General features: G+C 37.7%; 1 protein-coding gene and 1 long non-coding RNA gene across 6 annotated transcripts in view; one reads left to right on the plus strand and one right to left on the minus strand.

The window, feature by feature from the left end:
• Positions 1-15487, minus strand: part of RANBP3L (RAN binding protein 3 like) — a 49301-nt gene that overhangs the window by 6917 nt on the left and 26897 nt on the right. For 3 of the 5 annotated variants that reach the window (XM_004738007.3, XM_004738005.3, XM_004738009.2), the window contains 8 exons: positions 13234-13305; positions 12756-12895; positions 9933-10036; positions 8528-8612; positions 6063-6165; positions 5352-5482; positions 3847-3967; positions 2287-2429 (listed from right to left, as the gene is read on the minus strand). In XM_004738007.3, the coding sequence (XP_004738064.1) occupies positions 2287-2429; positions 3847-3967; positions 5352-5482; positions 6063-6165; positions 8528-8612; positions 9933-10036; positions 12756-12895; positions 13234-13305 (899 nt within the window). The remainder of the gene's footprint in view (positions 1-2286; positions 2430-3846; positions 3968-5351; positions 5483-6062; positions 6166-8527; positions 8613-9932; positions 10037-12755; positions 12896-13233; positions 13306-15487) is intronic. The other 2 variants (XM_004738006.3, XM_004738008.3) reach the window with 2 other exon arrangements.
• LOC123391917 lies at positions 6008-12762 on the plus strand. The gene is made up of 3 exons (XR_006606592.1): positions 6008-7431; positions 9140-9223; positions 11991-12762. It is a non-coding gene; the product is annotated as an uncharacterized LOC123391917 (long non-coding RNA).

Genomic DNA, 15487 nt, shown 5'->3' on the forward strand with positions numbered 1-15487 from the left:
ATATTATATAGTAAATATTGAGAAAATAATTATTGACTCTTGACTGATTTCATTTTTTACATTATATGCAAAGGTGTAATTTTTTCTTAGTCAGTTAATAAATATTGAAAGAGTATTTGTAATTGAAATATAAATACTACTCTGTCACCTTGATTTTCTAACATTAAAATTTAAATATGTTCTCCACTAGTTAACATATTGCGTTTTGCCAAATTCATTCAGAAATATCCATTCAAGGGACGCCTGGGTGGCTCAGTTGGTTAAGCAGCTGCCTTCGGCTCAGGTCATGATCCCAGCGTCCTGGGATCGAGTCCCACATCGGGCTCCTTGCTCGGCAGGGAGCCTGCTTCTCCCTCTGCCTCTGCCTGCCATTCTGTCTGCCTGTGCTTGCTCTCTCCCCCTCTCTCTCTCTGATAAATAAATAAAATTAAAAAAAAAAAAAAGAAAAGAAATATCCATTCAAGAAATTCAGAACAAGAAATTAAAAATAAAATCACAATGATATATTTTTTGAATAACAAATTTTTAGTGCTTAAAAGAATTATAATTCCCAGGAAGTACCATAAGAAAATGCTGGTGAGAATGAAAATCGATTCAGTTTTTCTGAAGAGAAATTTGTCAAGACAATTTTCCCAAGAAAATTAACATGTATGTACACAGAGAATTCCTCACAACTTCCTTGCAGAATTTATAATAACAAAAGACAGTAAATTACCTAAGTACTTAATAAAGTAGAATTAGTGGAAATAAATTAGGGTGCATAATAGAATTCTTTTCACCTGTTAAAAGATTTCTTAAAGACTGAACTATTTAATGACATGAAAACACTCATTTTCATTCATGAGTGAAAAGGTTACATACGTGTACCTCATAATCAAATATTAGCATTCTTATCTATTCAACCACTTTATAAAGTATATTATTATTATTATCTTTATTTGGCAGATGAATAAAATCAAGTTCAGAGATCTAACTAAGCTACCTGCAGATCATACATTTTGTACATACATAGGTACGCACACACATATATGCTAAAATATACAACAAAAAATGTTAGTAGTGACCATCCCTTGGATAGGAAATTGGGGTGATTTTCATATGTTTGCTTATCTGTAGCAGATATCCTACAATTTACGGAGTCCACGTGTGCCAGATATTGAACAGCACAATCCCATCTTAGCTATTGGTCTCGGTTGCAGTATTAGCAACAAGCAGGCTGCTTTACTTGCTCAAAGTCAGGGGACCCAGCTGGGCAGAGTACTAGGGATTGTCTCCCTAAATGATGAACAGCATTTGGGCATGCTCTTACTCTAACATCTTAATACTCAGCATTACTTACACCTAAGAGTACCCTTACTGATAGTTAATAAAACTTTGGTTTTTCATCATTGGGCACTTGGCAACTCCCCCCCACCCCCACAGTACTATATGGGAGCTAATTTACTTGTACTGTTACCCTCTGCCTGGGTCACATGAGTACTCAGTCTTCTCAAGTCTTCTGGGTCTCAGCCTATGTATGAAACCTAGCCTTTTTTCTGGTCTGATTCCTGCCAGCTCTCTCTCTTTTGTGCCTGGATCTTGTATTTGAGGTCAAGCATTCCTGCTTCCAGGAAAAGCTAAGGCTGTGCTCCAATCCTGTTACCTTGGAGACTGACTCATGTCCAGAATGGGAATTTGCTCCGGGACGGTTTTTTGTTTTTTTTTTTTTAAACTTACTAGCCTGTGTTTTTCCATTTCTCACTGGTTCCTTTCTAGTGATTGCAAAGCCTTCTCAGTTTCAGCATTCAGTATAAGCGCTGAGCTGTGTATTCCCCTGGACTCCTAGGAGCCCATCTTGACAACAGTCCCTTTGGTAACTTAGTAAGATTGTTGATATAATTTCAATGGTAAAGAAAAATGTGGAGGTTTGAAGCATATATCAATACCAATGTCTCAGGACATATACCAACTGATTACCGTAGATTTTGGTGTTAAGCTATAAATTTCATATAAAATTTAAAATTTATATTAAACTGTAAACAACCAAAATCAATGGCTGAAGTTTGTTTGTTTTTTTGCCAGTGGTACAGGTTACAATGAAATTAAACAAATTAGGGGAGGGTATGTGCTTTGGTGAATGCTGTGAAGTGTGTAAACCTGGTGATTCACAGACCTGTACCCCTGGGGATAAAAATATATGTTTATAAAAAATAAAAAATTAAAAAAAAAGAAATTAAACAAATTAGCAATTACAGAGACCTAGAAATGTAGTAGAGTAATTCTCTATCACTGAACTTTGTTACTTACCTGAATTAAAAACACTTTGATGCTGTAGTCTTCTAAATCAGTAGCTGTTATTCGCAAATTTTTGTGGTTCGCTCTTTGGATCTCCATTTGAGCCCAGAGTTTGCTATTGAGAATCAGCCTCAGGCTGCCTTGATTGCGCATAACTAAAATGGGAAGGTAAATATATAAGACTACAGAACAGTCGATTCCTTGACCTTCCTGGGGAATGTGCCATTTTTGAAAGCAAAGTCAATCATTACAGTTGTTTTTCAGACTGTATTTTCACTATGAAGTTGTAATTTGGCTTGACAATAAGTTGGTTTTCCAACCGAGCTTTATTATGTTGAAGGACTATTTTTAGCTTAAAAGCTGGAATTTATTTTTTTACTATAGTACTAAAAAATGATGAAAATTTTAGAACTCCTTTGAGGAGCTAGTGGTCTGAAGAATATTTATCCAAGAATTGCTTACAGTGGAGAAAACTGGGCTTTAGGCATTAAAAAAATGGAAGTAGCGAAATAAATGATGACATGGCTATTCAAGATAATATTATGAACCCATTAAGAATTGGGAAGAAAGAGAATTACTGATGTGGACAGGTGATCATGATATACCATATAAAAGGTAAAACAAGGTCCCCAGCAACGTAAACACCATGCATCACAGATTTTGGCAAGCAGTAGAAAGAGCAGCGCGGAACAAGAGTAGAAAACAACTAGCATCCTGCCTTGGGAATAATGCTTGGTTGGGTTATTTGGAAACCTGTTTGCCAGTTATAAAACTGAAGACCTAGTTCCTATTCTTTTAGTCTGAATTCTGTTCCTTACTGGGTTCTCGAGCTCGATATCTAAAGCTCAGGAAACATCCTTATATGTGAATCCAACTTCTACCAATGGTCCCCTCCACAGCTTTGACTTCCCGGTGTTGACCAGGAAACCTACTCACCCTGCCCAGGGTGCCCACTTTCAGTTTGGGCCTCTGAACAAAGCCCAGTGTGTCTTTTCGGATGCTAAAGACTTTCTGAGTGTTTCAGTCTGATCGACTCCAGATTCTCACCATCGCTCTGGATGTCAGTAACCACACACCTCTGTTTCCTGGGAAACTGGCCCTTCATCTCAAGCCACACGCCCTATGTAGAATGCCAAGAAGAAATGCCAGCGCAAATACTCTCTTTTGAAAAACTATTTTTCCTTCAAAACTAATGTCATCACACACCTTTAAGTCACACGGAGATTACGGTTGAGGTGTGTGCTGGGCTTGCTCAGAGCTGCTGAAGTGCATCATCTCATAGAATTCTCCCTGTTGCTCAGTTAGTCACGGAGTACTAGTCCCCCCATTGGAAACTGATGTAACTAGGGCAGGGAGAGATGAAGTACCTTCTCCAAGGTCACTAGTTAGTCAGTGATAGAGGCAGAACCAGAGCCTGCTCCAAACACGAAGCTGCTATAGCACATTAGAAACAACACTGCTTTCAACAGTCTGATTTGTTGACTCTGATAACACATCTCCAGAAGATGATGTGTATCTATTGGCAATTTTACTCTGAGAAAGAGTGGGTGGCTGTACAAAACAATTCCTTACTTAGTCTTGACTGGAATGTTCCACAGTCACTGCTTGCTGTGTCATTCAGCCTCAAAGCTCCTCTGCCCCTTTCAGTCCAGGACTGTGTTGTTTTGTTGAATATAAAAAGCTTGCAGTTGATCTAAAGGACAATTTTTTAAAATGTCAAATATAGAAAAAAAATGTTTTTCAAAGTGATTTCTTTCCTATGCTGTAACACTTTTTCTTGCCTGATTTTACCAGAATAACCTCTGTTAATGATTTGTAAACCAGCTTTAAAAATTTATTTAACTTTTAAAGCATGCAATTTTTGAATAGTTCAAACATCAAAAAGCAAAAAGATGTACAAAGTGGAAAGTCCTTCCCAGCCCGACTTCTCCATCTGTCAGTTTCCACCCCTGCAACAGGTGATCGCTGTTGCTGGTATTTTGCTTCTCTTTCTAGAGATAGTTGCATGTACATACATGCCAATACGTATGTCCCTTAATTTTTTTGTAAATGGCAGAATACCATACCTATTTTCTGCATCACCTAACAATATATTTATGTGTACCAACTTTGAAATGAAATTGATGTTATTTGAGCTATGTAACTTACATGAAAGTAAAGGAATAGTGAAACTATTTGCATGTTTAAAAATTTTTGAGGAACACAGCATCAAAACTAGATGTGGTACCCCAGAGTACCATACTATAATTTGATGTTTACCAAAATTAAGTATTACCATGTATAAGAATTACCAAGATGACTTGTTAAAAAGACAGCCTGCCAGGGCCTCAACAGCTAGCAATTACTTCACTTAATCTCGGTTTAATCTGATCTGAGATTTAGGCTTGGAAGCACACTTGTACCATCAAATGTATCAGTAAATCATTGGAGGAGAGAAATGGAAAGATTTGGGGGGTAAATGCAGAAGGAGAAAGAGAAGAGGAAACCTGCACCTTGTTGAAAAACGATTATGTCATAGTAATTACATTTCCTCTGCCTTGGCTGATCCCTAAGGCAATTAACATTCAAATCCTATGTATAATACTGGACACCACATCTATGAAAGTCTTGCTTTATATGAAGTCCAAAACTTATATAGAAGAACTTTTCAAGGACGAACAGAATTTTTTTAATTCTCTTGAACTGAAATCTATTCATCTTATCATTTAAAAATGTCCAGGGTAAGTAGAACTTTTAAATCATAGGATGATAGCACTGATTATAAAAGTAGGCATGAGAAGTGTAAAACATGGGTCTGAAGTTGTTTTAAGACAGGGTGCCTGGCTGTCTTCTTTCTGACAGACGAACGTGAACGCTTTTAAATCCAACCATCCAAATTCCTGAAAATTACATATACTAACGTATGAATACAACAAAATGTTGGCTTCGTCTTTGGAAGCCTCTCACATTTTTATTGAAGCAGCTATGTCTTCAGGAAAGTGATACTTCTGCCTTCATTTGCAAAGGTGTTCCTGCTTATAGAAATTGGCTTCATGTATACACGTGCTGGCAGAAAGAGCACCGGGTGATATACAGACCTTTAATACATTATGCTCTGCTTCTTCCCCTGTTACAACATCAATTTTCTCTAGCAAGCATTTGGGAGATGGTGTAGAAGAGAAAGCAGCAGCTGATTCAATTAAGGATATATTTTTAAGAGAGTCTGTGCCTAAGAAAATAAGAGGGAGAAAAGACACATAAAAGACCCCATTTTCTCTACTGTACAAGCTCTTCATTGTCCCCATGAATATACATGCCCCCTTAGCTTTTTATAACAATGAGTGTTTCCCAGGGCGCCTGGGTGGCTTAGTCTGTTGAACGTCTGCCTTCAGCCCAGGTCATGATCTCAGGGTCCTGGGATCGAACTCCAGATGAGGCTCCTTGATCAGGGGGAGCCTGCCTCTCCCTCTCTCTCTGCCACCCACCCCTATGCTTGTGTGCGCTCTCTATCTGTATCTCAAATAAATAAACGAAATCTTAAAAAAAAAAAAATTGAGCGTTTTTCAAAAGTGAATTACCCGAGTTTAGATACATCTCTTTAATTTCCCATAGCCTCAAGTAAAAAAAAATAAATAAAATAAGCTTATGTATCATACAACCATATCTGTATGCTTTAATTTTTTACCCAAAAGTTTTAAAACACTGCATTATTGTTTTTGTATTTTATAGATATTAAATAAATGACATAGGAAAACAGGAAACACACTAATTGAATAAAAAAAAATTTTAACAAATGAAATAATTCTTACTTGAATTTGGAGAGTTGACAGGAAATTCTAGAGTGGATTTGAAGGGTTTTTCCTTAGTGTATGAGTCATTTTCAAGTTGAGAGTGGGTGAGATGTTGAGTATCCTAGACGAAGGAAAAAAATACATTACTGAATTGTATCTCTACAGCTTTCTTTCTTCTACTTCAACATGCAAACAAACTCCACTGCGATGTTTCTGTTTTGGGTTCCCTGTGTGCTCTGCAGGGAAATCCTTCCTGTCACATCACAGGACCTTGGTCCCGATCCTCAGGAAGCGTAATGGAGTTACCACCAGCCTACGTCAGGTGGGATCTCATTCCAGGAACAAGGGGAGAAGGATTAGAGACCTGAGAGGAGGTAGCAGCTGTTCCTGGATACGGCCAGACTAACCTGAATAAAGGAGATGAAACTTTCATCTCTGTTGCAAGGTATTTCAGTATTCCCAACACTTAACTTTCAATCCAAAGTAATCATACAAGTTACCCAGAGAACCCACTCGCTGTCTCAGAGATCATCTTAATTTTTCCTCAATTTCTGCCAACAATCGCTTTTAAGGCTGCACACCTGGGGCCCTGCACAGGTGCTCTAACCAAGGCCAGGGAAGAAAAACTGAGCAATTACCCGGTCACTTATGATCTCAGAGAGCCCCCTACAGAACAGGGGGAATTAGAACAGCACTTCAGAACTTGGGTTTCTTTTTCTTTATGAACTCAAAATTCTTCCACATCATTTAATTGGAACTTTTAAGATACTCTGTTAAAACTGGTAGAGATGGGTGTAACTATATCCATTTTAAGAAAATAAACAGAAAGGCACAGAAAGTCTCATGACTCACTGGAACAGCGCATAGTCAGCAAACAAGTCACGAGGGCATTCTGACCCCCAAATCACAAGGTCACAGGATTATAGGATTAACCAGAGAACACACACAAGTGATCACTGTAGCTCCTGCCATCCTAGGATGTTATCAATTTAGAGAGACAGGAAGCTCTGTTTCCTCTGCAAGCCAGAGTGGAAGTACCCACAGGAAATGTACACGGGTACCTCCTCCAACCAAATTTCTAAACCCAACGGTAGTTCATTTGCTCAGGCATGTCTCTATCTTTCTTCAATTGTAAGCACCTCTAGAATGCAGTGTCTCCCTATAGCTCTGCATAGCCACTCCCCCAGGTGTTTTTCAATCCTGGCTGTAGATTCAAATCACGTGACACTTAGCCTCACCCAGAGACTTTGATCTAATCTGTTTGGGGAGATGCCCGGGCATACGCAATCCTTTAGAGACTCACGTAAACGAGATGATTGTTAATATGCAGCCAAACTTGAGTCCAACACCAGAGCTTTGGATATGATGAGAACACAAAATATGTTTGGTAAGTTGAATTGGATGTTAAAGTTGATCCTGTGGGGCTTGGAAAGTTGTGTGTGTGTGTGTGTGTGTGTGTGTGTGACATCTTATAGAAGCTGTGGCTAAGCTAGTACCAAATTGAGGACTAAATGATATGGAAGAAATGTTCCTAAATGTATCGCCTAGAATTTCCCTCCGGAAGTTGGTCCATTCTGGTTCAGATTAAAAAATGTGGATCAATAGCCCTAGAAGTGTGGATTTGCCCTTCACCTTGAGAGTGACAGAGGGTGCCCCTAAGCTAGAAAGCTATGACAGTACTCTCAAATTTAGGTTTAGCCTGAGGCAGGTGTAGAATCAACCAAGTCTTAAAAGGGATTGATTTGTGAAAGCCCTAAAAAACTTGGAATACATAGGCCTCATGAGTTGGTTCTTTATTATTCTGAGCCTCTATACAGGTTTTTAAATCTGTGTGGCCTCCTGGGGATCCTTGATGTAATTAGTAGTCCTCATGCACCCTCACTGTGGAGGGCACAGTGGCAACCGCTTCATGGATGAGGACGCCCACTTCTAAATAGGGATGCTGGTAATATTCCTTAACGGTTTCCACTTGGCAAGTATGTTTCCCTAGGCAAGAAAAGTACTGTGATTTCCCTCTTAAAACCTGAAAAAAAAAAAAGTTGTGATAATGTTTTTCACCATAAAAGCTAGAAGGGGAGGGTTGTGGTTAACAAGAAAAAATTGGCAAATGGTTTTAAGTGCATCTTGTTATGAAAGATGCTATCAAAAACCTGATATTAAAATATCATTACCCGTTAACTCATCTACTGCAGATAATTCTGGGATTTCCTTGGGTACCTTGGGTGTAACATGTCGAAGAATATTTAATATTTCTCATCAGTAATAATGTTATAATTACACAATTCCCTTCCTTTGTGGGTTCCTGCCTATTATTCTAACAACCAGAACTTGCTTCCCAGGAGAATCTTTGCAGTTAAAGAAAGAAAACGTGCCTTTGGACTCAGGAGTTAAAGTATGCTCCAATTTAACATTGTTTTAATTAATTTTTCTCCAGAAACTCAAAATGACAGCTTTTATAATAGAAACATTTGCCAAATTCTTACCAAAACTCTTTCCACCATGTTTTCTCCAAACACGAAATCAGAACTGCAGCTTTTAAAAGAATACTTATCTTCCTTTGCTTGACATCTAAGGAAAAGAAATGAACATTTGTTCTTTAATATAGGGATAAAGGCACATTAGACCTTAGCACATGAAGTAATCCTATGATTTAACAGATTTATGTAAAGCATAAAAACATCTGCTAACTCTTGTTCATCTGCATCTGAGAAATGAAGGAGAGATTGAGGTCCTCCCAGGGATGACATTTAAATTATTTGACAACTGTGACAGCACTAGCTAAGACCAGTCCAAACACATGTCATGCCCATCTCTGTTCGGGCTGTGTGATCAACCAGGGGCTGGCCCAGACCTTATCTTCTTGCTTTTCCAGCACAGCCTCTCCGATCTCTCATTTCTTCTCACTCCTTCCCCAAGTGACTGATGCTTTCAGCCACCAGAGGTCTCCAGAGCAAAAGCACAGCCAATCTGTCTTGTTATACTTAAGTGTGCTTTTGTTTAATTTGGGTTTTTACCTCCTGGAACATTTTTGTTCTTGTCGTTAGAAGTGTTTTGCATGATGAGAAACTCAAAGATATGCGGCTTTCTATCTGTAGGCTGATGCGGTCTGGGATCCCCACTGTACCCCAGTGTGCAACATAGGTAGTAAGTGCTATGGAATCCACACGGGCCCTAATCATGTGAGTCTGGTTATCTCTATGGCTAATTTTAATCATCTCTCAGATCAAACATGCCCTCATTGCTGATGACACCGGTAAATACTAACTTCCATTTTGCACATTTATACTGCTTTCTTTGTTGTCTATCTAATGTATGTCAATAAATAAGGAATAACACGAAAAATAATGAGAGATGGTGGGGGGAGGGGAGGCACCAGAGAACGGGGAGGCTGATCTAGCACCCAGATAATTAATTCCTAACTAAATAAAAATTTAGCTGTATGTTCTTAAACTATTCTCACCTAAGTCAACAAAACAATAAAGATAACCTGATATTAATACGATAATCCTTAAATATTAGAGACAGTTTGAAAAGCATTTTAAATTTGTGTCTTTTCGAAAATCTCAAACAGAAATCTTAGCAATTTGGGGTGCCTGGATGGATCAGTCAGTTAAAGTGTCTGCTTTTGGCTCAGGTCATGATCCCAGGGTCCTGGGATGGAGTCCCACATCAGGCTCCCTACTGCTCAGTGGGGAGTCTGCTTCTCTCTCTCTGTTTGCCTCTCCCCCAGCTCATGCTCTCTCTCTCAAATAAATAAATAAAATATTAGAAAAAGAGAAATCTTAGCAATTTATCTGTCTAGTATCAGAAACCTATTTTCCATAAATGATGATAATGATAAAGCAAGAATAAAAGGGTATCCTTTCTGTGTCCTCATCATTAACTTACCCTACTGATGTAGCACCTAAACAATTCTGGCTGGTAGTCAGCTGGACTGAAATTCTGGCACTTGGTAAATTTTCACTTAGCAAAGAGGAGTTCCCCTCAGAAATCTGAAAGAAAGGCAATTCATCAGAATGTTCCTTTCAATTGCCTTGCTGAAGGAGCATCAGATAAGGAAACATTAGTTACAGTTAAATGTATTGCAAAGTTACTATGTTCAAATACTACCCTAAGCATTTTGAGAACATTATCTCATTTACTCCTCACAACATCTCTGTAAAGGTTGTATGTCTATTATCCACATTTTATAGTTTACAGATGAGTAAACTGACATAATGAATTTAAATAACTTGGCCAGGCTTAGGCAACCAGAAATGGGGCTGACCTTAGAGCTAGGGTCTGTCTGACATCAGGGACTAGGGACTGTAGCCTTTGCTATTATATTCAGAAATCCCACTTCCTTTTGGTACTTTTATGTTTTTGGAATTAATTCTCATTTCTAGCTTCACAAATATATCCTTCAGGACTATTTAATCCTGCAAATACCCTAAGAGCTTCACCAGCACAGCCACCAAATGTTAGAGGAAAACCCATTCATCTCTTCATCTAAAAATTTTTGACAGGTGACTTAATCAACTAGTTACTCTGTCTGCTGTATATGAAATGTTTATTACCTGATTAATAATATATAAATGAAAATTGTGTGAGCAATTTTAGAACTGGAAGGAGCCCTAGAAATTATCGGATCTAGTATCTCCAATGTTTTAGCACCTCCCTTCCCCCAGCAAGGGTTTGCAAAGACATTTCAAAGAGTTCATATCTTTAAAGGTAGGTGGGGTCTGTTTCCACTTCAATTTTATATCAATCAATAAAAATAATTTGGAGCATTTTCCCCTTTATAATAGAATTTGAGAGCTGAGAAATATGTATGAAGAGAATATATGTTGTTGGTTGCAAAGATCAAAGTGCATGTTCATGAGTCAGTCACTCAGATGACTTATCTCTCAGTCCAAATGGTAGTTTTTACTCTTATGTACTTAAAATGGTTTTTATTGGGCATATATTATTTAAATTGTACATAATAAGTGACCACTGATTGATGACAGTGAATGAAAATTGCTCTGATTTTATGTACAAGTCATTAAGGAACATGAAAATAGCAGTTCTATGAAATTCACCTATAGATAATTTTCACTAGATCTGTAAATTACATTATTTTGTCAGAATTCTTACACTGCATTTTATATAGCATGTCTTTAAATCTTCAGAGGTCATTATTAGACAGGCAAAATTCAATAATGGGCATATCCAATTAAGCTGTTCACTAATAAAGTGCCATTCATATGTTTAATTTATTCAAGAAGAAATGCTTACAAACAATTACCTGAAAATTTCTCTCATTCTTTATCATTTAGAAAGAAAATGCAAGAATAAATTTTATTTTTAAAATATATAATGCAAGGTTCAATAAACCATGCCAAAGAAGAAATATTGATTTGCTTTTTATATCATAATATGTAACAAAAAATTTAATCTATAATTTATAGTACATCCTGTTCCAAAGTTATATGCAATATGATAACTTTTAGAAATTAGTCAACATATCATACTTTTTCTTGCATACCTTAACACAAACAACATGCATCTCTTCTTGAAAGGATAAAAGTTAGAATTTATGTAATGTAATGATGATTATTAGGCTGTATTTAAATGAAAACTTTTAATAATCTACTGATTTGAAATTTAAAACATGTTTTACTTAAAACTCTTGCCATATTCCATGCAGAAATAATGAAAGGATTTTTAAAATTCACAGTGAGTCTCGTGAGATTATATCTCACAAAAAAAAAAAGGCTTGGAATTACAAAAATGTTGTCAAATGCTGACCAAGTTAAACTCTCTCCCTTCACTGATAAAAAGAGAAGATTGTAAGCTTTGACCAAGAATGTAAACATAAGTTAGTTAGGGGCAGAGGTAGGATTAGTACTGATCTGATTTGTTTTTCACTGCATTGATGAAATGACTGGCATCTTAATTTCCATGTGTCCCTGTCTTTGTGTTCAGTATTGAAAAACAAAACAAAACAAAACAGGGGACCAAGCCTCAACAGTTCTGCTGGAAACAAATGAAGAATGGAATGACTCTGAAATCCTGGGCGCCGTTCCTCTCAAGTATTGGCTTCTGGAAGACACAGCAACAGAATATCCCCAACCCGTATCTGCATGGCTTGAGCAAAATGACAATCTCCCTAAAAAGGCCCACAGTAAGGGACTCAGCCATTACAACCACTGGAAGGGAGACTGTTTCTCTGTCTTCAGAAGCTTCCCCAGTCCTCCCAATTCCCAACTCTGTGTGGGTAATTCTCTGCTGCCATTATCCACGAAGTTGGATCTGGATGGATTTCCTGTGTGAACTAAACTGGCAAGGCCGCACTGGGATGTTGACCAGCTGCTGATGCAGAAAACGCCTGTTCCTTCTTTGATTTGTGGCTCCTGGTCCTGGCCACCTCATTGCTCCCCCTGTTCTCATGAGGAGTCAGTGCCCTGGAACAAGGCCCCAGGAGTTTCTACCATAAGGGACTCAACTTTACAGCTAGGAGAGACCACAAAACTAGTTTCTAGGAATACTTTCCATTTCAAGAGGACAACTTTAATAAGGTCACTGAGGGCTGCTTCCTATCTATCGTCTGGGTGTTTCTCCAGCCTGGCAGCTGCTTCAGCAACAGAACTAAAGTCAGGCAGCCCCTAACGCTGAATGTAGGGCCCAGAACAATCTACTAAATGAAAGATGGAGACTTGATGTCAATCCCACTATAGGAGATTTTCTTACCTTATTTTTTGTTTTTTCCTTAGTCTTGCAGGATTCCAAGGTATTGTGTACAAATGTTTTTCTTAGTTTTTCACACCTTTGAGCTTGAGGTGGTTGCAAAACAGCAGGTCTTAGGACATGATCGGAATGTTTCACAGGACCTTAAAAAAACAGAATTAAGGAGTCACTATATCTTTAGTGACATACTTCTTCCTCCAGATTTTTGACTAATTTAATGTCTATTTTCTAAAGTCATTATTAAGTGAGGGATTAATGTTGACTGATCAACGTCAAAATAGCCAGTGAATTGCTTAGTGCTTACTTCAGACTTAGTTTTTACCCACTACCTATTCATCTCGACCCTGGGACTTGGTTTACCAAATTTGTTTTTTCACATTTTGTCACTTGACCTACCTCCAGATCCTAACACCCATACAACAAATTAAACTATAAATGGTAAAATGTAAAATTTCAGAGGCTCTTATAATAAACTACATACCTTGTTCTGTACTGTTCATATCCACATTCCTTTGCACAAGAGTTGATGTCATAAAAACATTGTTTTTCTTCACTGTGAGAAAAAATATTTTGTGCGTCTTAAATCTGAGTCGGTTTCTAGGAATTCGGGTTTTAACAGTCCTGTACTACATTCACCAGTAGGTGTCGCTGTTGGCGCTAATAACTGTAGGCAGTGAGCTGAGAAGGCAGTCCGCTAGAAAGGGGTGATGGCAGGGAGTTCTGCCACATATGTCTGCTGACTTTCAGAAATATAAATGAAAATTGGTCCACTAATGGAACAGGCACTCTTCTTTAGAACCATGACAATGATTACTGAAATGAGTACGTATTATAAAATCTGATGGTAGTGAGCCCTCTGTATTAATATATATTTTTAAGATTTTATTTATTTGACACAGAGAGAGAGATCACAAGTAGGCAGAGAGGCAGGCACAGAGAGGGAGGGAAGCAGGCTCCCCGCCGAGCAGAGAGTCCGACACAGGGCTCTATCCAGGACCCGGGGCCATGACCAGAGCCAAAGGCAGAGGCCCAACCCACTGAGCCACCCAGGTGTCCCTTAATATGTATTTCTTATAAAATGTTATGAAACTAATAGCAAATTCTTCCACTTTCCCCACTCTCGTGATTCCTAGAGAGAGATGACTGTTATGCCAGGGAATTTTTCTATGAAGTGTGTTGGTGGCATAAGACTAAGGATGGTGGTTGCAATATAGGACTATTATACATTTCAAAGTGATCACCTCCCTCTTGGCTGCAAATTGCAGAAACAGCAACCTTTGAGGATTTGATTAGTGGAAATGAGAAAAGAATAAGAACTGCTTCATCTATGTATTAAAAATACTACAGGGACACCTGGGTGGCTCAGTGGGTTAAGCCTCTGCCTTCGGCTCAGGTCATGGTCTCAGGGTCCTGGGATCAAGCCCTACATCGGGCTCTCTGTTCAGCTGGGAGACGGCTTCCCCTTCTCTCTCTGCCTGCTTCTCTGCCTACTTGTGACCTCTCTCTCTCTATGTCAAATAAATAAATAATGTCTTTATTTAAAAAAAAAAACTACAAAGGTTGGGGTAGAATCACTTCTCTAATTCAAAGTTTAATTAAATGCTTTATGATCTTTATTATTAAAAACCAGCCACAAATGGGCCATATCAAATTGTACTATTTTTCTCCATTCCAATACCACCAACACTCTGCACAACATAAAATGGAATTGTACTTACTGATATCAATGTTCCTTTAATCTTTTTGTACGTGTATGTCTTATTAAAATAATAATGAATCAAAACAGTTACTCAGATAACTTATATCCATCCCTTCACTTTATGCACAAATACAATAAAATAAATTCTCTAGGATTAGGATCCCTATTTCTTTTAATGTCTGTAACTTGTGATTCAGGTTTAAAGGGGGTCTACTGAGCTTGAAAGTATTTCTTCTGTATCTGAAAGGTATCTGACATGTATGTTGCTCAGTCATGTTTGGAATTTTTAATAAGAATATAAATTCATTAGTTTGAAAACCCCATGGCTCCCATGTAGAAAGGGATCATTTAGAAGGAAGTGAATAGTTTGTATTTTGTTATTTCTTAGTGGCAAGCTTAACCTGGAAAAGGCAGATGAATGTTCAGTAGAAACAAAACCAAAAAGAATATAAAATTGTAATTTCAATGTAATGTTCCAACCATTTCAAATATTTTATGACAACATAGATTTCATTAGCAAAGCACTCTAAATGTCAAATTAAAAGAAGTAATGTTTTAATGAAAAGGTTAAGTAATCATATTCTAAAAATATAAATCAGGGTGCCTGGGTGGCTCAGTGGGTTAAAGCCTCTGCCTTTGGCTCAGGTCATGATCTCAGGGTCCTGGGATCGAGCCCTGCATTGGGCTCTCTGCTCAGCAGGGAGCCTGCTTCCTCTTCTCTCTGCCTATTTGTGATCTCTGTCTGTCAAATAAATAAATAAAATCTTTGAAAAAAAAAATCTCCCAAAGGAGTTAAAAATATAAATGAAAATAAAAGGAATCATATTTTCAACCTTAGAATAGTCACCTAAAGCATAAATTTTGGGATAAGAATTTAAAGTATAGCAGTATATTTTAAGCACTGTATATATTATAAACTGTACAGATGAACATTAATGAATAAAATAAAGTTATCTTATGGAGCTGCCTTATATAACATAAACATAAATTCCTTAAAAGCATCATCAAACTCAAAATTTCTGCCAAAATTAGATAC

This window comes from Mustela putorius, unplaced genomic scaffold (assembly GCF_011764305.1).
Source record: "Mustela putorius furo isolate JIRA1106 unplaced genomic scaffold, ASM1176430v1.1 tig00000407_pilon_pilon_pilon, whole genome shotgun sequence".
NCBI classification, from domain to species: Eukaryota; Metazoa; Chordata; class Mammalia; order Carnivora; family Mustelidae; genus Mustela; species Mustela putorius.